Source organism: Miniopterus schreibersii (assembly GCF_964146895.1).
Source record: "Miniopterus schreibersii genome assembly, chromosome: 12".
NCBI lineage: Eukaryota > Metazoa > Chordata > Mammalia > Chiroptera > Miniopteridae > Miniopterus > Miniopterus schreibersii.
In genome coordinates, this window is record NC_138112.1 from 4724279 (window position 1) to 4750124 (window position 25846).

The 25846-nt window shown below is 43.5% G+C and overlaps 1 protein-coding gene across 1 annotated transcript; it reads left to right on the top strand.

The window, feature by feature from the left end:
- The first annotated feature begins 3134 nt into the window (after positions 1 to 3134).
- On the top strand, positions 3135 to 25846 carry BUD13 (BUD13 homolog). Its single transcript, XM_081153819.1, has 10 exons — positions 3135 to 3316; positions 4989 to 5082; positions 9187 to 9271; positions 13625 to 14290; positions 15738 to 16138; positions 18206 to 18311; positions 18668 to 18806; positions 19753 to 19937; positions 20148 to 20229; positions 25442 to 25846. Exons 1-10 carry the CDS (start codon positions 3174 to 3176, stop codon positions 25533 to 25535), a joined length of 1995 nt encoding a protein of 664 aa, XP_081009945.1. The 5' UTR covers positions 3135 to 3173; the 3' UTR covers positions 25536 to 25846.

A 25846-nucleotide genomic window follows, 5' to 3' on the forward strand; every position in this document is an offset into this window, starting at 1 on the left:
ATTCTAATAGATTGCCCAGAGATGTTTCCAACTGACTTGGGGATCTGAGTTTTCCAAGCCACCTGATCATTTGGTCTCTGGAATGACTTTCCCTGTGGGATGGTTGTGTTGGAAGATGGGCCCTGATGTCAGGTTCATTTCCCATTACCAAGGGAAAAAATGCCATTCCAGTTTACTACTGTCTTGTGAGTTTGGAGTGAGGCAGTCTCCCAGATTCCAACCAGTTATTGGGAAATGATAACCTGAGTTTCTGAACCGGTAAAGACTGACTGAGGAGGAGGGGCCAGACTGGGATAACCCAGCTAAAGTACTTCCTGCTCTGACAGGGCCAAGGCCTGGCAGCCTTCAGTGTCACACACAACTGGTCTCACTATACAGCCTGATGGAGATGGGAGCTTACAATGAAGTGTCCTACCCACGCCTCTAGCATATGGCATACAATTAATAAAATCTGTTACATGATAATCCTCAGCAGATGCTCGCAAATCTTCCATCCTGGATTGAGCCTGGGTAGGGCACTGGAGGTAGTGTGGAGGTAACAGAACAGGAAGGGTCCTGCTCCAAGGCCAGGGGAGGTGAACAAACTGCCAGCCCAAGAACACTCAGATTCAGTTTCACAACCATGAAGATAAGTGGCTCAGTGGATTGAATGTTGCCCCCATGCTCCAGGTCATGGTTCGATTTGGGGTCAGGGCACATGCCGGGTTTTGGGCTTGATCCCCAGTAGGGGGTGTGCAGGAGGCAGCCAATCAATGGTTCTCTCATCTATGTTTCTATCTTTCCCCTACCCCTAAAATCAAAAACATGAAAATTTTTTATTTTAAGTTTTGCGATTATATTCAAAGGGGAAAGAAGTTCATTTGTGAGGGCACTTCATATTTCAAGCATATTAAATACAGCCATGTTTAGCCATAGAGCTGTGAACACACAGGTATTGAGTACATCTGTCGTGATGAGGTGAACCTGGAATAAGTATGAAGGGCAACTGACTTTGCTAGCTGAGAGTTTTAATGGGTTCAGACTTGTTACAACATTGTCAGTATGTTTCCTTGATGTACATCTGTGGCACCTCAGCTGTCTGTAGCACACTGTGGGGAATGGTTCCTCTTTAAATTTAGGGCTGTGGTGTTTAAAACACTTGGCTTGATTCTTATTTTTAACAATGTTTGCCCATATCTCTACGGGGAGAGTGAAAGTGTTTTCAGCTGTGAGGAGAAAAGAGCCAGTGCTGGTCGTGCTCACTCAGGATTGAGGAAGCCCTTCAGTGCTGGCACCTCTAATGCCTCAGTGGCCTGGTCTGTAAGATGGGGATAATAAAAGTGGCTGCTTCGCAGGGTCTTTGTGAGGAGTAGTGAGCTAGTGATTTTACATGTACTTTCATATTACAAAAATTTTAGTGTCTCTGCTTTAAACCCTTTCTGGGAAAAAGTAGCTATAAATAATCCATTTTAAAGATGAGGAAGTGGCCTCAGAGTGGTTAGGTAACTTGTAGAAAGAAATAAAGCTTCTGAGAGGCAGGCTTCAAATCCAGGCAAGCCAGAAACCTGAGCTCTCAGCATCTTGAGGTCAAGTTCATAATTACTGCATTTGCTTTTTTAAAGCAACTGCAGAGAGAGGGCAAAGCCCATGTCATGCCACTGCACATTCATTTGATCCTGCTTAACCACCCCGTGAGGTAGACAGGGACGGGCCATGAGCCTGGGTCTTGTCTAGCAAAGGTTGCATAGTGGTGGCACTGAAGACAGAAATGGGCTGATGGGGCTGAGAGGACTGTACTCCGAATGTTCACTGGCGCAGAAATGGGAGACTTTCCAAATGTCTGCTGGCACCAGGGTGGTGGTTGTGGAGTTCAGCTTGAGGTACACCAAAGTGAATTAGCAGCCAAGGCAGGGTTGCGTATGGGGCCCTCCGGCTAGTGAAGCCCTGTGTTGGTCCAGTGTCCCCTTCCCACAAGCCTGCTTTCCTTTCTGGGCCTGTGCTATGACCCTTACTATAGCCCAGTGGTTAGCAGCACATGTTCCGGTGCAGTGATCTCCAAACCTATTTTTGAACATGTATCACAAGATAAGTGTATTTGTAAAATGTAACAATACCTTCTTGGCTAATATACTGTAAAACAGTGACAAAAATGTAACACATACATGAGGTAAAAAGAAAATACCTAATATTTTGTTTCAGAAATGTTGGATTACCTCCTGCAGCCCACTTTACTAATTTCTGCTCCCAAGGGCCAGTCATGTTCTGTCTGTGAAGTTGGGCAACTTCCTTAACTTCTCCAGGCTTGTTTTCTCATCTGTAAAATAAGGCTAATAAAACTGTCTGAGGGGTGTGAGGGTTAAATGAGATAATTCAAGTAAGCTTTTAATGCCCACAAGAAGAAAAATCTTTTCTTTACCCCCAAAGTTGAGTATTAGAATTAAGTCTCTCTGGCTTCCCCTCTTTTTCTGTCCTGGAAATAGATGCAGGTCCTACTGTAAGAGAGAGCTAGGACTATCACTATCAAACGTGGGAAGTTACACAGCTTAGAAGCCTCCACATTCTTCATAGTAATTCCATTTGGATTGGAATTCCTGATCTCTCTTGAATGGTACTTGGAAGCCTATGAGAGCAGATTCCTCCCCACCTAAACATACTTACACTAATAAAAATAATACTGTGTGCCAGACACTGTGTAAGCACTTTGCACAGTAATGTTATCTGGGTCCTCACAACCATTAAGTTAGGCGCCATTATTATCCCCAATTTGTTAAATAACTTGCCCAGGGTCACAGGGCTAGGAAGTTACGGAACCGGAACTCAACCTGAGACACACCGAGACCCCGGCGCCTGTTTTAACCGCTACACTAAGGCCGTCCTGAGGGTGCTGCAGGCGGAGACCTCGCTTGGGCCGCGGCCGTGGCCTCGGCCTCAGGGCTACAGCGGCGCCAGCGGCTTGTCTGTTGCATGAGCAGACGGGGGCACGCGGAGGAAACGTGGCTGCGCGGCCCTAACGCTGCCGAGCAGGCCCAGGCCGTCCGAGGCCTACGGACGCTCAGTGTCAGCCCCCGCAGCCCCCACGCGCTCCGCCACTTCCGGTTCCGGTTCCGGTCCCGTCCGAGCCCCACCACCTCCGCCGGGTTTGCGTTCGAGAGTTTTGTCCCCTGCGCCGCGCCGTCGCCCCGCCCCGCGCTGCCATGGCGGCAGCCCCGCCGCTCTCCAAGGCCGAGTATCTGAAGCGTTACCTGTCCCGCACAGATGCCGGCGTCCCCGGCGCTTCCGAGTCCACTGCCAAGCGTCGCAAAAAGCGGCCTAAGCCTGGCGCTGCGGGCGGCAAGGGGTGAGTTGGCCTGGCGGGCTCGCCGCCCACCCTCCAGTGCCCCTCGGCCCCGCGCTTCCTCCTTCCGCGGGCTCGGCTCGCCGTGCGGAGGGCTCCTCGGCGCCTGGCAGAGCCCCGCGCCCCTGGCCCGCCGTCTCCTGTCCAAGCCGGGCTGTGACCTGCGTTACTCTTTCTCCGCCTTTGTAGCCTTTGGTCGCGCCCGTGGACAGCGCGTACTGGGCCCCGGGACCATGGCGGAGCTAGACCAAGCTCTGTGCCTGGGCACCTGGGCTCCGAACCTGCAGGGGTCCCCCAGGCCGAGGCCTCGCGCCTGGGCGGCCCCGCGCTCACTTCCTGCCCCCCCGAATGCCTCTGCAGCTGCAGCCTCCGCGTTGGCACGGCTCGCGTCCCGGCAGGCGCCGTGCGCGGTGTTGGGGCGCGAGCGAGCCACGCTGCGCCCGGGAGGCAGGTGGGCTAGGATGGGCGCGAAGTCTAACATGATTGGTGTCCCCTTAGGAAGAGAAATCTGGACACCAACAGGCATAGAGGGAGAACGACCCTGTGGAGATTAGAAAGCTTCCCGTAGCTGAGGTTTCCTGGGGCTCCCAGAAGTTGGAGGAGTCAGGGACAGATTCTCCGCTGGAGCCCGGTGGGCATTGCCTTGCAGATACCTTCCCATCTCAGATTCATGCCTCCAGAACTGTGAGGGAATATATTTCTGTTGTTTTAAGCCGCCCAGTTTGCCCTAGGAAACTAATACCCAGTAAAGTCAAATAATCCCAAAGAACTGATCCATTTTCTTTCCCGGTTTGGTTCTTGCCTTATTCTTGCCTTCTGTCTTCCTGCTCTCAGGCTTGTGTGGATTCTTTGGAAACAGTGCCTTGTCCTGAAAAGAGCTTGAGCTTTGGAGCAACACTGATCAGAGTCTGAGTCCTCGCTGTGCCGCTTTATAGGCTGTGTGGCTTTGGGCAAGATCTTCCATCTCTCAAGCCTTACTTTCCTTATCTTTGAAATGAGAGTAATACTGAATGGTATTACTTATACCAAATGGGAACTAATCCCACAGAGAGGCAGGACTCCTCAACATCAGTGACAGAGCTATAATTAGAATTAGCCAGGTTCAGTTTGTTGTGATTAGAGATGTATAAAGTGATCTTGGCTGTTCAGATAATAATCTTCACATCATGGCAGTCATTGTTGTTATTTGTAGTCGTTCATAGTTGATCTGTTTAACAAACGTTTATTGAATTCTTCTTATGCCAGTTACTGCAGGGTGTTGAGGATACCACTCTGAATGAGAAAGTCAAAGCCCCTATTCTGATGGAGCTTATAGTTTAGTGGGGCCTCAGGCTTTAAACAATTAATTATGCAACTAACTGACTTATTTCCTTTGTGACAGATTAAATGAAAGTATTCCAAGAATGTGTAACAGGCTCTTAGATGGGGAGTTAATGGAGAGTAGTTAGGAGGGTATGCTCAAGGAAGTTATATATTCCTGTATGCTAGGATCTTAAGAATGGGGAAGAGTTTCCCAGTAAAGAATGGGAAGAGGTTAGGCAGAGGGAAGGAACTGAGTATGTGAAAACTGATGTAGACCATGCGGGATCTTGTAGGATTTTGAGCTTTATCCTAAAACCCATGGATAAGTGTTCGTAGGCTGCTATCCAAGAATGTTTCTCTTTCCCACATTTAGAATGCGGATTGTGGATGATGACGTGAGCTGGACATCTGTCTCCACTGCTAACCCAGGACAGGAGGAAGAGGAAGAAGATGGAGATTTGCCTGTGGTACGTCTCTTTTGAGGCTGTAAGGACTTTGAAACTCAAGCCTTTCACTCTCGACTCCCAAGGAAGGGCAGATTTGTGAGAGGGAAAGTTGGGCAGAGAATGCTTCCAAAGAGCTCTTTTAAAATAGGCTTCTTTGATGATGTCTATACACTATCTCCTTTGTTTATAGAGGGGCCCATCAAACTAGAAATGGGAACTAATCACAGAGAGAGGCAGAACTCCTCAGCATCATCGATAGAGCTATGATTAGAATTAGTGAGGTTCAATTTGTGGGAATCTGCCTTTAAAACAATGTTAAGGCTCAGTTGTAGAGGACTTTATCTTTGTTTTTTATTCATTGATTCAGGTAAACTTTAAAATTTGTATACTCTTGTCTAAGTTCTAGAGATTTGTAGATTTATAGAACATGGTGTCTGTACTCTGGAGGTCATACTCTAAAATGGGAGACTGACTTTCAAATAATTTCAGTAATATGTTAAATGTTGGAGCTATATTTCACATATGTACCAAGTGCTATTAGAGCATAGGGGAAGTAGCACACTTTTTATTCCATTGGGAAATTCCATGAAGGATGTAAGTGTCTGACATGAGTTTTGAAGGATGAGTAAGGGCCAGGTGGGCAGAAGCGTAGGCAAATAACCTAGCATTGGTGTAGTCAGGGCACCTGTGCTGAGAACAACTGAGAAGAGGGTGAAAGGAGAGCTGCTGATAGGCTGTGTTATGGTAAAGTTGTGAAGATGAATTCCAGATGAGTGTATTTAATGCTAGTTCCCAGCATATTCTATAATAGATAACTTAAAAGATGATTTGTTAGTAATTAGAAGGGAAATAGTGAGGAACCAGTTAGTTTCAATTAGAATTAATCACTTAAACCTGATTAGAAACCAGTTAGTTTTTATTCTAATTGAAACTAATGAGTTTCAGTTGATTCTAATTGAAACTAATTAACTTTAATCTTAAATCTAATTAATGTTTACAACATTTATTTCTATTTTTTATTTTATAAAAGCAATATATACTTATAGAATACTTGATAATTTTAAGAAACTTTAAAGGTTTGTTTTTTTTTTAATGTTTTTATTGATTTTAGAGAGAGGGGAAGGGAGAGGGAGAGAGAGAGAAACATTGATAAGAGAGAGAAACATTGATCAGCTGCCTCCTGCACGTCCCCTACTGGGGATCAAGCCCGAAACCCGGGCATGTGCCCTGACGGGGAATGGAACCAGTCACCTCACAGTACACGGGATGATGCCCAGCCAGCCGAGCCACACTGGCCAGGGCAAGACACTTTAAAGTTTTAAAAAGAGTATAAAAATTACTTATACTGCCCAGCCGGGCGTGGCTCAGCGGTTGAGCGTCGACCTAGGATCCAGGAGATCGGGGTTCGATTTGTGGTCAGGGCACATGCCCGGGTTGCGGGCTGCAGCTGATCAATGACTCTCTCATCACTGATGTTTCTCTCTCTCTCTCCCTGCCTCTCTCTGAAATCAATAAAGATACATTTAAAAAAAAAAAAGAAAATTTATTAAAAAAAAAAAAGTTACTTATACTGTGACTATCCAGAGGTAACAACTTCTAACATTTGGATAGCTATCTCTTTAATTCATAGATTGTACATACTTTAATTTTATTTATTTTTTTCAAATATAATTGGGATCATACTGTACACATGGTTTTTGAGTCTGCTCTTTCACTTAATATATTGGGAATATTTTGTAAGACTTTAAAATATTCTTTGAGACTATGATTTTTAATGGTTGCATAGTAGTTTAGTATACATATTATTTTAAAATGTTCTATTATTGGACATATGAGTAATTTCCTGTCTTAAAATATCATAATGCTTTGATAAACATCTTGTACATAAATCGTTGTAGGAATCCATTATTTCTTTATTCCCATGAAGTGAAATTACGGTCCTTTTGAGCTATAGTCCCTTGTTGCTTTCCAAAAGGTGGTACCAGTTCACACTCCCACGAGCAGGGTATGAAGATACCAGCTTTTCCATTTCTCCATCAATACTTGAAGATTATTTACAACAACAAAACCCATGGCAAATTTATTCCAATTTGGCAGGTGAACAGTGGTATCTAGTTTCTTTGAATAGTGAAATGAATAATTTTTCAGATGTTTGTTGGGCATTTCTGTTTTATGAATTTGTTGGTATTTTTTAGAAAACTGGGATTTAAATTTTTTTCATTGATTTATTTGATATATAATAAAAATATATTATTTGTTTTGCATGTCATAGGTATATTTTATCATTTGCCTTTTCGTTTATAATAGTTTTGACATTTAAAAACTATAACTTTTATGTGGTCTTCTATTAATTTTCCTTTATAATACTGTCTTTTGCTCCTATGATTGCCCCAAAACCAAAACAAGGAAGGCTTTAGCCCCACTGCTCTCTCCACTGGTTAAAACAGATCTTGGTTATTGACTTCATTTTTGTTACTGCAAGACCATCACCACCCCCAGTAATAATGCAAAATAGCTAGGACAAGCACAGTAGCAGTGCAGCACAAGAACAGGAGGTTTAATTTCTTAAGCGTTTACCATGTACAAGCACTGCGAAGTTTATATGAACTATCTCATTGAGTCCGCAGAGCAATCCTTTGAAACCTGCTTTTACAGATGGGGAAATTGAGGCTTAGAGAAAATAACTTGCCAAAGGTTACACAAAGCACCAACTAGCAGGGCTGGGGATTTAGGGCTCAGTTCATCTTGCTTGAAGCCTGTGCTTTTAATGCCCAGTGAGAGGTCTCAAAACTAGGTTACATGAGGAATGGTGGTAGGATCTTGGGAGAAGAGAAGTAGAGAGGAATTATGACCTGGGTTTGAATTCCAGTTCTGCCACTTGCTAGCTTGTGACATTGAGAAAGGTACTTAACTTCTCTGAGTCATAGTTTGCTGTTCAGTAGCGTGGGCCCTTTCTTTGCAGGACTATTGTGAGGATTGAGAGAGATAGTAAAGCACAAAACACAGTGCTTTACACATCACATAGTTGCTACTCTGTAAGGGAATTTATTATGCTAGCCATCTTTGAAAGTCTGTCGTATGGAAAGAGGATCAGTTGTCAGAGGTCAGAACTAGGGTCAATGGAAAGAAGTTAGGTAAAACTAAGAATAGCACAGCCCCCAAATGCAGTAGGCTGCCTTGTAACATGGTGAGTTCTCTGTTAGTGAATTGATTCCCTGACAGGGAGGGACTGGGTGAGTAATCATTGATTGAGGATACCATAAAGAATCTCCACATTTGTTTGGGAGTTTGGATGAAATGAAATGTGTTTTTCTCTCTTCAAGATTCTATGATTCTGTGTACATCTTTTTTTTTTTTAAATCCTCACCCAAGGGTATTTTTTCCATTGCTTTTCAGAGAGAGTGAAAGGGGCAGGAGGAGAGAGAGAGAGAGAGAGAGAAAAGGAGGGAGGGAGGGAGAGGGAGGGAGAGAGAGAGACATCGATGTGAAAGAGACATATCGATTGGTTGCCTCCTGCATGTGTCCTGATCAGGGCCAGGGATCCAGCCTGCAACTGAGGTACGTGCCCTTGGCCGGAATTGAACCTGGGACCCTTTAGTCTGTGGGCTGATGCTCTAACCACTGGGCAAAACCACTTAGGGCTTTGTGTACATCTTAATGACTTCTTTTGGTTGTATTCAAAACCTATAACAAGACTGCCTATAACAAGAAAGGTTTCAGAGGCAGAGGCATGATAAGAAGTCTGCTTGTGTGTCCACTCTGAATGCAATATAATAAAAATAAAGAGGCAAAAGTAAAATGGTCAAAGGAATTTAACTTTTATCTTACAGGTGACGGTTGTGTCCCTGGCAAGTTGATAAAAAGGTTTGTAATGAATGAAATCGACCTTAGGAGGGAAATTGATTAGTCAGAAAAAGACTTAGAATTAAACCATCTAGTGACAATCAGATTTTTGTGAAGCACATACAACTTAGGACCACTGCATGTTTCTTCGTGGCTGTTTTGGGTTTGTGTGTGCCATGTGTATTAGGAATGGGAATGGTTATAACTTCAGGTTCTCAGGACAGCAGTGCTCCTTAGCTAGATCCTGTGGATTTCCTCAACATGGTATCCTCATTGCCGCAGGTGGCTGAATTTGTGGATGAACGACCAGAAGAGGTAAAGCAGATGGAAACCTTTCGTTCCAGTGCCAAATGGAAGCTTCTGGGAGGTGAGTTCCAACAATAGATAATCTAAATTTCCCATTTACAGGGGAAGCCTTTCTTTCTTTTTTTTTTTTAGAGGAACGTATAGTTTGTTTTAGTTTGTCACTGATCCTGAAAAATATAGTTTGAAATAGAATTCAGAACTTCTTCAGAGGTTCTGACATGGGAACTGAGAGACCAGGTATCCCACTTTTTCTTATATTTTGATATTAGAGTTACTGGGGTCAGGAAGTGACTCATTTGGGGGCCTTTCAGCACCCATTCTTTTCTGGCCCAGAATAGGTGACTACAGGCAGAACTGGGGAGGTTTACAAGCATTTGAGAAACAGAGTTTGGAGACTTGTACTTCTGTCCTTTCTCAGAATGAAGCAACTCATGTATGGGTCAAGGACCATTGTTCTCTGTCCTTTGTATTTGTATTAGTAAATCTTTATTTGTTTTTCCCTTAAGTATTGGTAGATTGCAGTGCATTATCCTTCACATGCCTATTCTACACTCTTTCCCTAGGCCAATAATTTAATTCCCTATTTAAAAAAATCTTTGCATTCTTGAGTTGGACGAAGGGCACTTGTCACGTCTGGGCATAGATGGGACCAAGTCTATTTTCCCTGGTATTCCCCCAGCCCAGCTCAAGGAGGTGCCACTAATCAGTATTTGTTGAATTGCTAAGAGGTATTTGATTCTTGTAGCTACTGCTCCTTGGTAAATCATCACTTGAGTCTTAGAAGTCATTTCCCCTTTTCCAGCAACCTACTAAGGAACACAGACTAAGAAATACTTAGTCCCAGTGAGTCCCAGCCCTGGTCCCAGCAGTCATGCAGGCTCTTTGTGGCCACTGGAAGTGTGCTGGTTTTTAATTTCCTGTGTTCATTCCTTCATAAACAAGGACCTTGCTGCTGCTCGATGGTGCTTTAATTCCAGTTTACCCGCTGCTCATTCCTTTTTCACATATGGAGGACTGAAAGGGTTCACTCTATACTTTTTTTTTTTTTTTAATATATCTTTATTGATTTCAGAGAGAGGAAGGGAGAGGGAGAGAAACTTCAATGATAGAATCATTGATCAGCTGCCTTCTGCACACACCCGACTGGGGATCGAGCCCGCAACCCGGGCATGTGCCCTGACCGGGAATTGAACCATGATCTGCTGGGTCCTAGGTCGATGCTTAACCACTGGAAAGGGTTAACTCTAAACAGGACTTGTTCTTTCTGTGTTATACTCTGTGCCTTTAGGTTAATTATCCTTGCAATTCTGATTAGAAAAAGTGCATAGCACAAGTGGCAGTTGGTTATAGGTTAGTGATCACTATATTCTCAGTTAATTTTCAGTATGTTATTTTTATGTTTTATGAGTGAAAACTTCATTATTAGCATTCTTTTATCAGGATCCTGTTTAACTCTTTAAATATTTTTTAATTTTTCAATTACAGCTGACATTCAGTAGAATAGCAGTTTCAGGTATACAGCATAGTGGTTAGACGGTTTTAATTATTATTTTCTGTCTTATCCTATCGTAGTGCTTCAGACTTTTCCATAATCCTTTTTTCAGACACAGTCTTTGGGTTTCCATATATGTAGGCCTAGGAAGTGTCTCTCTCTCTCTCTCTCTCTCTCTCTCTCTCACACACACACACACACACACACACACACGCATGAATAGTTCTTTTTGTTTTGCCTCATTCTCACTGCTCCATCCTCATTTGTTGCTGGAAATATCCTCACTGATCTCTGACCCTTTCTTTTTAATAAAAATCATGGAATTTTTCAACCTCATGGATTAGATTTACTGTCAGGTCTCCCACAGATATCAGTACTTTTCTCTGAGGGGTGGATTCTAATCAGATAGGCCTATTCCCCAAAGTAATGGAATTAAATTGGTATAATTCATCCATTTAAAAGTACTCATTGGGTCCTACCCAGCTTTTATTTTTATTTGGGCCATGGAGCTCAATGTTAAAAAACAGGGAGAGGAGAAACTAGGTTTTGGAATGTCCTGAGTTGCTATCAACATTTCTTTCTGTTATGCTTTGAAAACTGAAAGTTTTAAACTCGGAATTTCCTGAACTACATTTTTTTGATGTACTAGAAATTAAAAAAACACATGTTTTTATTGATTTCAGAGAGAGGAAGGGAGAGGGAGAGAGAGAAACATCAATGCTGAGAGTCATTGATCAGCTGCCTCCTGCCCCTTACTAGGGATCAAGCCCAAAACCTGGGCATGTCCCCTGACCAGGAATCAAACCCTGACTCCCTGGTTCATAGGTCAACGCTCAACCACTGAGCCACGCTGGGTAGTACTAGAAATTCATTAAATTGTATACTTTAAATGGGTGCATTGCATGATATTTGAATTATATCTCAATAAATGTAGCAAAAATAAATGAGACAATTAAGGAAATAAGAAGATTGACGGATAAGTTAAGATACATGATGATTTATTGTTATTTTTTAAGAATTGTTAATTTTTAGGTAAGATAGTGGTATTGAGGTTATATTTATAAAAAAGAATTTTAACTTTTAGAAATACTATATGGATGAAATAATTTAAAAATCACTCCTTTGACCTGAAGTATCACCCCACTTTAATGCCCCCCCACTCTTAAAACCAAATTCCTCCTCCAGATTACCCATCCTCCCTCTCTCCAGTTCTCTTGTTACCATTCTTTTTTGAACCCATTCCCATCAGGCTTTCATCCTCACTACTACAGTGTGATAGCCAGTGGTCATTTGTAGCCCCTTGGCAATTGACTTGGTTGCTCTTCCTGATTTCCTTTCCCAGTTTCCTCTTATTTCAGTGGCTGCTCTTTCTGTCTCCTGTTTCATTATCATCTCACTCCCTAAATGCTTGAGTGCTCCAGAGACCCTTAGATAATTTTCTCAAATTTCTGTCTACACTGACTATCTAGATGATCTCCTGGCTTTAAACACTCTCTACGTTCTGGTGTCTCTCAGATTTACATATTCAGCCTGGGCCTTTATTCTGAATTCGACTCACGTATCTGCCTTCTTGATATTTCCATGTGTTAATTTAATAGGCATTTCAAACTTAACATCTCCAAAAATAAATTTATCTCTTCCCAGTCTTTACCATTCAGTAAATGGCAACTCTATTCTTTCAATGACTCAGGCCAAAATTTTGGGGTCCCCTAACTCTCCTCTTTTTCTCACACCCTATATCAGTTAATTCATCAGATCCTGGGTACCATCTTATCTGAATATATGTAGGTACCACATCCCCTGCTTGTGCTTTGATCAAGCCACTCACCGCTGTTTCTCACTCAGAGGACTCCAGCAGCCTCCTGAGTCACCCCCCTCTTGCTCCCCTACAATCAGTTCTCAAAACAGAAGCTAAAGTGACTTTAAAAATAGAAATCAGATCATCTTCTCTGCTCAAAACCTTCCATTGGCTTTCCCTCTCACTAAATTCTCACAATGGCCTAAGTCCCTACTTACAGTTTGCATCCTGTTACCCATGACTGCATTTCCTGCTTTTCCTCTCCCATACTCTGCTTCTGCCACCCTGACCTCTGTTTTTAGAATGTTCAACCACATATTTTTAAAGATTGCACATGGGCTCTGGAGTCAGACAGATCTGGATTTGGATGTTCACTCCACCACTATTAGCAGTAAGACTTTGACAAATTACTTAATCTTTTTGAGTGTCAACTTTCTTATCTATAAAATGAGCATGATATTTGTTTCCTAGGCTTTGAGAATTAAATGAGGTACCTGTATAAAACACCGGCGTGTAGTAGGTCGTCTGTAAGGCCGATCCCTTTCCTCTGGTGATCTCCCCCCGATAAGGACACGTAGCATGGATTAAGTAGTTGGCAGCACTCATTTTGATGTGGCACAGGTTTAGTCAACATGCCTTTTGAAAGAAGAGTGAGTACAAACTAGAAATTATCTAGATTAAATTTCAGTAGGAGCCTCTGACTGGGAACTCTGCACACATAAGGTTTTGGGAAGAGCATTAGGTTGGGTGTTAGAAGACTGGGTTCTAGTCTGTCTCTTCATCTTGGAGCTGCGATCTTAGGTAAGAAACCATTCAGCTCCTTGGAGCCTCTGTTTTCTTGACTGTAAAACAAGGTGCCTGCCCCACTTGCCTTACAAGGTATTATGTGAAAAATGTATTTAAAATGCTTTGCAAATTTATGACTTGTTAGACAAATAAGACATTATTTTTAAGATGTTCATAAGTGCTGGTTTGCTGCCCCTAAGCAGAGGAGCTGTGCAGAGTAGTTTGGGGCTTTCTGAGTAGTTCTGAAGTGTATGCTGCTGGGGCATCTTTTGAAACTTTGGGTTCTGGTGGTGAACACAGCCTTTGTGGGAATCAGACTCTTTGCTGTTTGTTTTTAGGCCACAGTGAGGATCTAACTTCACACAGACATTTCCATCATGACTCCGCGGATTCATCTCCTTCTAGAAGGGTCTGTCATGACACCCCAGATCCTTCTCCGCCTAGGAGGGCCCGTCATGACACCCCAGATTCTTCTCCGCCCAGGAGGTCCCGTCATGATTCACCGGATGCCTCTCCTCTCAGGAAGCATTATCGTCCTTCAGGTGTATCTCCTAGGAGGGTCCGGCATGACACCCCAGATCCATCTCCTTCTAGGAGGGCCCGGCATGATACCCCAGATCCATCTCCTCCTAGGAGGGCCCGGCATGATACCCCAGATCCATCTCCTCCTAGGAGGGCCCATCACAGTTCCTCGGATATCTCTCCCAGTGGAAGGGCCCATGACAGCTCCCCTGAGACATCTCAACCCAGAAGGACTCATAACTCCTCGGACACATCACAGCTCAGGAGGGCCCGCCATGACTCTCCTGATTCACTGCCCAGAACCAAAAGCAGTAAAGCCCCAGAAAGAGCCTCTAGCAAAACTTCTCCACATCGGAAGAGGCCAGGACCCTCTCATCCCCCAGTCCCGAAGAACAGCAAGTATGAATGTGACTCGGACCTTTCTCCTCCACGAAAAAAGCAAGCAAAATTCCATTTTGGAAATAAAGAGCATGATTCTAAAAGTGAGCATTGATTGTCCATGAGAGGGACTTGTTCCCTGGGTGCTTTATTTTGGATTTTTTACTTGCTTTGTTAGGTATTTATGTCTTTAGAAATGAGAGTGGAGTTTCTTTGGAAAAGTTTTAAAAACTGTAGAGAAATGGTGAGAGGTTGGACTGAAGAGAGTTAAATATTTATAGTGGGAGGGAAGAAGTTTTTATACATCCTTTTGTTTTTTATTCTCTCCACCCTACATAAAACTGCTATATGTTTGTTGTAGAAGCTTCAGAATGTCTAGAAATATATAAAGAAGCATAGAAAAGGTCATACAAAATTTTGCCATTCAGAGGCAATCACTGTTAGTGTTGTAGCCAGTGTTCTTTCAGTCTTTTCTCTGTTCATTTTTTTAAGATTTTTATTGACTTTTAGAGTGAGGAAGGGAGAGGGGGAGAGAGGCGAACATCTATGTGAGAGCAAAACATCAGTCATCTGCCTTCTGCACTCCCCCCACCAGGGATCAAGCCCACAACTCGGGCAGGTGCCCTGACCGGGAATCGAACCAGCAGCCTTTTGTTTCGTGGGACTATGCCCAGCCACTGAGCCACACTGGCCAGGCTCCTTATTCATTTTTGGTGTAGTTGAGCCCTCTCTACACACTGTATAAGTATTGCGTGCATTATCTTCCCTGCTTTTTTCACTTTTTATTAACTTTCCCGTGTTATGAAAACCTTTCTTAATATAATTTTTATTGCTGGTGTATTACATAGATTTACTTAACCATTTTCCTAATACTGCATATTTTAGGTTATTTCTAAATTTTGCTTTCATAATTCTATAATGAACATCTGTGTACATAAACTGTTCCCATTCTGGATTATTTCTTTTTCTGCTTCTAGTTAGATTTCCTGGAAACTAAGTACTTCTAGATATGTTTCCTAGGAAACTAAGTAAAAATTGATTTACCAGGTTAGAGGTTGTGTGTTTTAAAGATCACCGATACATACTGCTTTTTTGGGAGGTAATTTGTGATGCCTATGTGCATAAATCAGGCCTGTGTGATGAAATATTTTACTCCATCTTTTGTCCCTAGTTACTGTTTTAATTTTTAAATACGTTGTTATCCGTTAGTCTAAGGACTTAGGAATATATTGTGGGTAATTTTAACTTTTACCACACCACTAAGATGTTAATGCAGGTTACTTTGCCCATTCTGTGTGTTGATAAATATGACATAGGTGCATATGCTGAGATCTCACACAGTAGTCACCATCACTAGTAACTTGGGAACAGAGCCCCACACACATCCTGTCTGTTGGTTTTAAAACTGTCTCTGACTGCTCTTCTCCGATGTCATCTGTAGTTGTGTTTAGGTCAGTGATACAGGACTAAATGAATGTTGAACATTAACCCAGTAAGTTCTTTTTTAAGATTCTGACAAGGAGATTAAAGACTTTATTCTTTAATTTCTAGGCTCTTCACCCAACCATAGGAAATTTCATACAAGTTCTTCACCTAGAAGATATCACAGTCACACGTTGGACTCTTCTTCCTACCCAGGTGTCAGTCGGAAAGTCTCTGATGCAGATCTTTCTTCTCCACGGAAGAAACAAAGTTCAGGGCACCAGGATTCTGATTCGGATCTCTCACCTCCACGGAATAGACCTAGACACCAGGGCTCTGATTCCGACCTGTCTCCACCTAGGAGGAGACAGAGGGCCAAATCCCCTGATTCCGACCTCTCTCCACCAAGGAGAAGACAGAGGGCCAAATCCTCTGATTCCGACCTCTCTCCACCAAGGAGGAGACAGAGGGCCAAATCCTCTGATTCTGACCTGTCTCCACCTCGAAGGACTCAGCCTGTGGGAAAGAAGGTAGGAATTTTCAGGAGCTGTGTCTTTCCCTTAGAGTGACTCTTATCTTTGAGCTCTATACAAGTCCCTGAAATCCAAGCCAGTGGAGGAAGAGGAGGTAGGTTTTAGTATAGCAGATCTAGTTGAGAGGACCTTTTGAGCTCTTTTCTCTCTGGAGGCAGGCCTGCCTGTAACCCAGCCCAGATGAACTTGCAAATACCAGAGCTCTTAGGTAGCTTCTGCCTTTGTATCATCTTAATTCCACAAATCTTACTTTATTGGTCTAGAAAAACTTCCTGTTTTCCTAGGAATAAGCTGAGAACTATAGTTTACAGAGTGGAGTTAGGAGCACAAACCTTGAGTCAAACATATCACAGATTTGAATCCTACCATTTACACTTTCTGTCTGAAATTTGAACAAGATACATAATATCTCTAAGCCTCAGCCTCCTCATTGGTAAAATGTGGATAATAGTATGTACTTCATAAGGTTATTGTGAAAATTAAATGAGTTACTGTGAAGTAAAACTTTTAGCACAGTGTCTGGGACAAAGTAAACATTTGGAGTAAGCAATTTATTATAATAAATTGGAGTGCAGGTCTCTGTATCCAGAGCTTAAAGAGAGGCACTTAAAATATAAAACTACTTTGCCCTGGCCGGTTTTGCTCAGTGGTTAGAGCGTTGGCCCACTGACTGAAGGATCCCAGGTTTGATTCTGGCCAAGGGCACATACCTTGGTTGCAGGCTCGATCCCTGGCCCTGGTTGGGGCGCCTGCGGGAGGCAACCAATCGATGTGTCTCTCACACATTGATATTTCTCTCCTTCCCTCCCTCCCTCTCCCCCTTCCACTATCTCTGAAAAGCAATGAAAAAAATATCCTCTGGTGAGGATTAAAAAATATATATAAAAATAAACCTACTTTTAGAAATCATATCACCTGTAAAGTCAGTGTTTTATTTGAAATCTATGATGAGGCCTGAGTGAGAAAAAACAAAAGTCCACATGAACTCTGAGTAACTGCTTTGTAAAGAACACCAGTACTAACTAGTCAAGGAATCTTATTCCAGTGAGTTGGTTAAGAAACAGAACAATAGAGCCTGTAGCATGCACACCGTCCTCCGACACAGACTTTTTAGGTAAATCTCCTCTGGCCCACAGCTTCCTGGCAGGGTAGCCTAGCCTGTCCCTAACCCAGGGAGTGGGGTTCTTGTCTTTTGGGTCACAGAGTCAGGGCTGGGTTTCAGCTGGACCCCTTGACATTTTATGTATCTGTTTAGTCTGTGGACAATTTAATATTGATCAAATTTAGCACATGGCTTAAGAATATCAGGACATACTGTATGTTCCATTTGTGGGTTGATTTTTTATTTTCATATAAGGTAGAGTTTAGTAAAATGTTAATTTGGTCATCTCTCTTTTTTAAAAAAATTTATCTGTTATTGATTTCAGAGAGGAAGGGAAAGAGAGAGAGAGAAACTTCAGTGATGAGAGAGTTATTGATCCGCTGCCTCCTACACGCCCCCCTGCTGGGGGGACGGAGCCTGCAACCCTGGGCATGTGCCCTGACCGGGAATCGAACTTCGATCTCCTGGATCCTAGGTCGATGCTCAACCACTGAGCCATGCCCGGCCCGGTGGTCCTATCTTTTCATTATCCTGAAATATATCCATGATTTAAAGATCTCAGGTTTGAGTTTGTATTTTAAGTGGAATATTTTATCAGTGTGAGTCTCTACTGGAGGGTTTAGAGCTTGATACAGGTTTCTGCTCAGGTGCCTGCGAGTGAGTCCTCATGTGTGCAGTTTATATGCTGAAAAATCAGAAATACAGATGCTTAACCTTCCCTTTAATATCGTCTTGGTTTGTGTTTTTGTTTACTCTTGAACTTGGTAGTACTATTAATTTTCCATGAAATTTAATTTTATTTCTTATTTTCTATTTTGTGAATCCTGTGGCTGATAATAAGAATATAAAGTTAGAATTTTTGATTTGGTTATTGCTGTTCTTCAGACAGAATGCACTGTGTATGCCCAAGAGCCGCTGCTGCATTGTCGTTAATGTTGGGTGCTCCCTTTTCCATTGCATAGGCTGCACACATGTACTCTGGGGCTAAAGCTGGGCTGGTGTTAACGGACACACAGCGAGAACAGCAGGAGCTCAAGAAACAGGACAAAGAAGCCTTGGCATTTGAAGGTAAAAATGTGCAAGTGCAGAGACCAATTGAGGCTCATGCAGCTTTTCTTTTTTAAATGTAGCTTATTGTACCTAATATTTTAAACTCTGAATTGCTATCAAATTTCATCTCTGGTTTTTATGCATTATTTTAACTTCTCAGTGGGTCCAAGTGGTTCTTTTCCTTCTTGAAAAATAATAGTTTTCAGGATCATCACCAAAAGGCACTTAGGTATTAGTAGGAACTACTTGTAGTCTGCCTGCAGAAGTTCTTATTTAGCATTAGAATCCCAAGTGGTTGATTTCAGCTATTAAAATGATTATTTCTGATTTTGATACCTGATGTTTATCTTTAAAAGCATAATTTTCCTTTGTAGCTGAATTCCAACATGCTGAAACCGTATTTCGAGATAAGTCTGGTCGTAAGAGGAATTTGAAACTGGAACGTTTAGAGCAAAGGAAAAAAGCAGAGGAGGACTCGGAGAGAAATGAGCTGTATGCCCAGTGGGGAAAAGGGTAAGGGAACCACTGAAAGGTAAAGCAAGACTACAGTGACTGGAGGGAGTTATTTCTCTACTCTTCTGACCAGCTAGTGTATGTGCTGCCTTCAAGCTGTTTTCAGGCCCTGGTGGGTGGCTCCGTTAGTTGAGCATCGTTCTGTACACTGAAAGGTTGCCAGTTCGATTCCCGGTCAGAGCACATGCTTGGGTTGTGGGCTCCAGCTGATCGATGTTTCTCTCTTCCCTTCTCCCTTTCTCACTCTCTAGAAATCAATAAAAATCTTAAAAAAAGTGTGCGGCTGCATGGCTCAGCTGTTGAGCATTGACCTATTATCCAGGAGATCTCAGTTTGATTCCTGGACGGGGCTCTTGCCCAGGTTGCGGGCTCGATCCCCAGCTGGGGTGTGTGCAGGAGGCAGCAGACCGATGGCTCTCTCATCATTGATGTTTCTTTCTCTCTCTCTCTCTCTCCCCCTCTCTCTCTCTCTCTCTCTCTCTCTCTCTCTCTCTCTCTCTCTCTCTCCCCCCCTCCCTCCCCCTCCCCCTCCCCCCTCCCCCTCCCCCTCCCCCCTCCCCCTCCCCCTCCCCCTCCCCCCTCCCCCTCCCCCTCCCCCTCCCCCTCCCCCTCCCCCTCCCCCTCTCCCTCTCCCTCTCCCTCTCCCTCTCCCTCTCCCTCTCTCTCCCTTCCTTTCTCTGAAATCAGTAAAGATTAAATAAATAAATAAGTAAGTAAGTAAATAAAAGCTGCTTCCAGGAATGGGAAATTCATTGTGTTCAGTCTCCTTTCTAAATACTGATATATTCTGCATTTCCAGTTGATATTCTAGGAATTTTACCCTTTTCAGTGTTTGGCCTAGGCTGCTAGGAAGAGGGGGTTCCCCAAGCATAGCAGCGTGGCCCATGCCATGTAAGAGTGGAAATGTTCAACAGTATAGCGAACACTCTCGGTTCTTTTTGCCCAGGCTTGTCCAGAGTCGGCAGCAGCAACAAAATGTGGAGGATGCAATAAAGGAAATGCAAAAGCCTCTGGCCCGCTATATTGATGACGAAGATCTGGATCGGATGCTGAGAGAACAAGAACGAGAGGGGGACCCCATGGCCAACTTTATCAAGAGGAACAAGGCCAAGGAGAGCAAGAATAAGAAAGGTGGCTTCTGGGGTCGCAGGGGGGAGTGACTCACGCGAAGGGAGAATCATTGGGGTGATGATACCTATCTCTGTGCAAGGAGGCCTTCCCGTGCATTCGGAGTTTAGGTTCAGCTTAATAGAAGTTTCTGTATAAATACCCCACCCCCTCCATCTAGCTCTGAATTGAGTTGTATAGATAACTGACTTGTTTTCTCTCTCCTCTCATTAGAGAGACCTCGCTACAGTGGCCCAGCGCCTCCTCCCAACAGATTCAATATCTGGCCTGGATATCGCTGGGATGGAGTGGACAGGTAAGCCTGACTATTGCTTACGTTTTTGCTTTTTCCTTCCATCTGACCCTAACCTTCCCTAACTGTAAATCACTCTACACTCTTCCTCATTCTCTGCTCTAATGACAAGGTTAATAATGTGAAGTTGGCTTCCTCCTGTTTCTGAGGTCCTCAAATCCCATTTCCCATGCTTAGAACACTTCCTCCTTTTTTCCTTTTCAAAGCTTAAAAAGCTCTGGACAAACAACTCAGGTGGTCCAGATAGGACACCCTTTGTTTTTGACATTGGTCACTTTTAATGATATTTTCTAAGGTTTAGGGGATGAGTGATGGGTGGTAGTCTGGAGCCTTCTGTATGTTGTATCTAAAATGTAGCCCTTGAACCATCTCTTCACTGTCTTAGGAGTGAGTTACTTGTAATACCTCACTGACCCCTACCACCTTATCTTTCCACCTGCCTGCACCTGTGCTCTAACTTCCCATCTGTTACATGGATGAACTCTTTGTGTTCCTATCCAGAGTCAGTCCCTCTACTTACATGTTGAATCCCATCTCCTTTTGCCTACAAAAAAATACTGTTCTAGCATCTAACACAGTGATTCTCGAACTTTTTGATCTGAAGACCCCTTTACACTTAAAAATTATTGAGGACCCCCAAAAAACTTTTGTTTGTGTTGGTTATATCTATTAATATTTCTGACATTTACCATATTAGAAATTAAACTGAGCAGTTTAAAAAGCATTTATTTATTCATTAAAAAAATAATAAAGCCATTACATTAGCATAATTACCATATTTTAAAAGAAAAATAATTATATTTTCAAACAAATAATAGTGAGAAGAATGGAATTAGTTTACATTTTTGAAAAAATTAGTGCCTGGCTTAATAATATACAGGATCCTGCATTTAGTCTGTTGTAGTATATTTAGTTGAAGAATAGCAAGAGCATTCAGCCTTATACATAGGCAATTAGAAGAGGAGGATGTATTTTTTGATAATGCACAAAAACTCCAGTTCCTTAAAGGTTATTTGTAATATGGAATTTAAAACTATATCAAAAAAACTTTAAAAAAAATGTTTTTATTGATTTCAGAGAGGAAAAGAGAGGCAGAGAGATAGAAACATCAATGAGAGAGAGTCATTGATCAGCTGCCTCTTGCACGCCCCCTACTGGGGATCGAGCCTGCAACCCAGGCATGTGCCCTGACCGGGAACCAAACCCCCATCGCCTGGATCCTAGGTCGACACTCAGCTGCTGAGCCACGCCCGGCCAGGCTCTCTCTCTGTCTTTAACCTTTGGCATTTTAATTATGATGTGTCTTGGTGTGGGCCTCTTTGGGTTCATCTTGTTTGGGACTCTGCGCTTCCTGGACTTGTATGTCTGTTTCCTTCACCAAGTTAGAGAAGTTTTCTGTCATTATTTTTTCAAATACATTTTCAGTTTCTTGCTCTCTCTCTCTCTTCTTCCAGCACCCCCATGATGTGAATGTTGGTAGGCATGAAGTTGTACCAGAGGATCCTTACACTGTCTTCATTTTTTTGGATTCTTTTTTCTTTCTGCTGTTCTGATTGGGTGTTTTTTGCTTCCTTGTAATCCAAAATGTTGATTTGAATCTCAGCTTCATCTACTCTACTGCTGATTCCCTGTAAATTAGTCTTCATTTCAATTAGTGTGTCCTTCATTTCTGACTGGTCCTTTTTATGCTGTTGAGGTTCTCACTAAGTTCATTGAGCATCCTTATAACCAGTGATTTGAATGCTGCATCTAGTAGATTGCTTGTCTCCATGTAGTTTGTTTTTTTCCCCTCGTGTTTTGTTCTGTTCTTTCATTTGGGACATATTTGTTTGTCTCCTTATTTTGGCTGCCTCCCTGTGTTTGTTTCTATGTATTAGAGCTGCTACATCTCCCAGGCTTGGTAGAGGAGCCTAATGTAGTAGCTTCTCTGTAGGGTCCAGTGGCACAACCTCTCCAATCACCCAAGCTGGGCACTGGAAGTACACCCCACCTGTGTGGACTATGTACACTCTCCTCTTGTACTTGAGCCTTGATTGGTGTTGTCACGTCAATAGGAGGGATTTACCCCCAGGCCAGTCAGCTGCAAGGACTGGCTGCAACCACCAATCACTGACCTCCAACCACTGTGGAGGGTCAGCTATACAGGGGCCTTCCCCACAGAGCAGGACTTAATTCAGTGGGGTTTTGAAGCCCACTGAGTGAACCCCTTGAGGGTGTCACTTGTGGAGGTTGTTGGGTCGTGATGCTTTGATGTGGTGTGAAGCTGTCCACTGGGTGGGCTGGCTGGGAGGCAGCCTGGGAAGTCAGGCCAAGGTCAGCCACTGCCTGTATTCTGCCCAGGGCCATCTGGCGTGAGCTACAAAGTGATCTACAGATGGCTGCTACTTGTGTTGGACTCGGAGGTGCCCTAGAAAGGCCAAGCTGCTAACCAAGGTCAGCTGCTGCTAGTGCCAGGCCTGGGGCCACTTAGAGGCACAGGGCTCACTGAGGCCAGGTGCTACTTGTTTGAGAGATTTTAGAAAAATCTGAAGTCCATTTATATGGAAAAGCCACTGGAAACAGCTTGGGTGGGCCTGACAGTTGGGTGGGGTGGGGCCTCAGGTAATCACCGGGAGCAAACAGTATGAGCCAGGTTGATGGAGTCTCAGATACGGCACCTGCCTGGTGGCTCTTTTGGGGGGGGGGGGGGGGTGGCTCAGAAAGGGAACAATGGCCTCTGCCAGCACCTCTGTCAGGCATAAAGCTGACCTTCCAACTCTCACCCTGATGCCGGACAATTCAGTTCCTCTCTGTATGTCCCTGGTGCCTTTCGAGCTACTTCCCCAGTGCTGGAGCTCAGAGGAAGCGAGTCTGAGTAAGTCCACAGGCCCTTTGAGAGGAACTGCCTGGGACTCCTGCAGTGCTCTGTCTCCCTCAGCTTCAATCCCCTCCGATTTTTACAGGCAGAAGTTAGGGGGACTTCTCTTCCTGTCAGTGGAAGCCTGGGCAGGGGGGGCCTGGTGGGGGCTGGGACCCCTGACTCCTCAGTGGAAGCTCTGCAGTGGAGATATCCCTTCCGATTTTCTCCGTCCCTCTTACGGTGTCAGTGTGGCTTCTTCTTTAATTCCCTAGTTGTAGGGCTTCCATTCAGCCAGATTTCAGGTGGTTCTAAATGATGGTGGTTCTGTAGTTCAGTTGTAATTTTGATGTGGTCGTGGAGGATCTGAGTACTGCATTTACCTACACCACCATCCTGTCTGAAATCTCCCATTTCCTTTAACATATACTGGATGTTATGAATGATACATCGTAGAGACGTTCAGTTCTGTTATATTCCCCTGAAATGTGTTAACTTTTATTCTAACAGTTAACTTGGCTGTTTTTAAACTCCAAACTGTATCTTAGTGAGGAGCTTAGCTGTCACTAGAGATAAAGGGGAGCCATTGAAGGATTAACAGCATTTCTCCTTCTTAGATAGATGAGTTGTCATGGCAGTAACTGGAAACATTTGACAGGCATAGTGAGGAAGGAGAGAGACAAGATACAAGGCTGTTGGAGTAGATCAGGCTACAGAGCGAAGGTCTGTACCGTGGCAGTGATGTTGAGAATGGAGAAGAGGGCGTAGGGAAGCGTTTAGGGTATAAGATGGCAGATTTGGTGACTGGTTGTGGAGCGGGAGAGATCACTGGATCTGGCAGTAAGGAAGGCATTGGTGGCCTGAAGGAGAGCTAACTGTGCGGGGCAGTGAAACAAGCCAGGTGCTAATGTGCTAAGGTGTGAATGTCAGTGAGGAACTGCAGCAGCGAATGCAGGCTCTTTTAAGAAGTTTATATAAGAAGACTGATGTTAGAAGGGAGTTGACGTTCACTCCTTGAAACTCTCTCCTGTATGGCTTTTATGACACCTTACCCCTCATTCTTGCCTCTTATCATTCTTTAAGAGTGTCTTTTCCTTTCTGCATCCCTTAAATGTTTCTCAGGGCTCCATCCATAACCCTTAGCTGTTCTCTCTTCGCTTCACATGCTCTCTCTGCCAAATCTTGTCTAGCCACACCTTCATTACGTACATGATTCCCAAATCTGTATTTGCAGCTCATTCTGGTTTATCCAGCTGCATATTATATTTCTCTGTTGATGCATGCTTAAGGCACCTTAAATGCAATGTATTCAAAACAACTCATCAACTTCCCCTACCCTAAACCTGGTCCGACTCTTGTATTCTATCCTGGTTAGTAGGAGCCTCATATATCTAGTCACTACAGTTATTAACCTGGGGGTTAAACTTACCTCTTTTTCCTTTGCTTTTATATACCTAATCATTCACTAAGTCCTACTGTGTCTTCTCTCTCCCCCTCTTTATCGTTGCTTTCATTACCTGCTGTCTGTGCCACTGCCGTAACTTTCCTGCCTCTGATCCCCTCCATTGTTCTCTTTGAAATGCAGTTTATGCTCCTGCTTTAAATCTGTCCCTACTGAATGAAACCTACGCTTTTTACTTTGGCTCATGATTTTGCCTCTGTCTACCTTTCTAGCTTTGTCTTGTGTTACTCCCTTTGTCATAAGTTAGGCTCCAGCCATACCAGTTTGCCTTTGGGTCCCTGCGTGTAGCAGGCTGTTTCTTATTTTTGTGCCTTTGCTTTCGTCGCTCATGCTGTGCTCTGTCTGGAAATGCCCTCCCAACACTTCTGGCTCTCCCCACCTCCAACCCTCTGGTTAATCCTGTCTTGTCTTAGGGACTGCCTCCAATAAGTCTTTGCTGACTACTCTATCCATCTCCCTCCCAAGCTGGGTAAGATCTCCATTCTGTTTCTCAGATACCCAGTATATACTTTTACCATAGTTATGCTTTTTATTTTAATTATTTGTTTAAATGTCAACCTCCTCTGAGTTCATCAGGACAGGCGCTGGGTCATACTCATTTTCATGGCACAGTGCCTCGTATGTAAAGAATTCACCAAATGTTTATGTAATGAACGGATTGAGTGTGAGATGTGGACATGAGCTGAGAGTGAGCTGGGCCTTCAGAGGGAGGTGGATGTTTGAAACCCTGGGAATAGAGTGAACAGGGACTGACGGAAGGATGAATTACACGCTCTATCCCTTTGCTTCTGTTGCATGTGCCTTAAGTATTCTCACACGCCTTATTTTCTCCCTTATTCATTAGGTTGTGAACACTTCTCTTAAAAAAAAAAATGTCCAGTTCAGGATTCTGGCTGATGAGTATCTCTTGATTGCAGATCCAATGGATTTGAACAGAAGCGCTTTGCCAGGCTTGCCAGCAAGAAGGCGGTGGAGGAACTTGCCTACAAGTGGAGTGTTGAAGATATGTAACTTTTCTGAGGCTGTGGGGGCGGCTGTGGGTTGTGGCAGTGGACATAGGGCAGCCAGGTGTCCAGCTGTAACAGCTGTGTATGCTAATAATCAGCGCCCACACACACCAGCAACTCTTTGAATGCTAGTTTTGACCACTTGAGAAGAAGAATATTGGAGACCTGCTGTCTGGACTGAGGCACTGTAACTTCTCAGGTGTGCCAACCCTGGCGGTTGTTCCTGGCTTTCAGAAGAAACATTGATTTCTCAGTGTCCCAAGGTTTGTTCTTGGTTAGGTTTTTTAATAAACATACATTTATTTTTCTAAAATC

Bases quoted from the DNA above. Each gene is read 5' to 3' on its own strand.
- BUD13 (XM_081153819.1), top strand. From the start codon at position 3,174: ATGGCGGCAGCCCCGCCGCTCTCCAAGGCCGAGTATCTGAAGCGTTAC. The intron at 14,291-15,737 runs GTGAGCATTGAT...TTTAATTTCTAG, and splicing joins TAAAGAGCATGATTCTAAAA to GCTCTTCACCCAACCATAGG. The intron at 20,230-25,441 runs GTAAGCCTGACT...TCTTGATTGCAG, and splicing joins CGCTGGGATGGAGTGGACAG to ATCCAATGGATTTGAACAGA.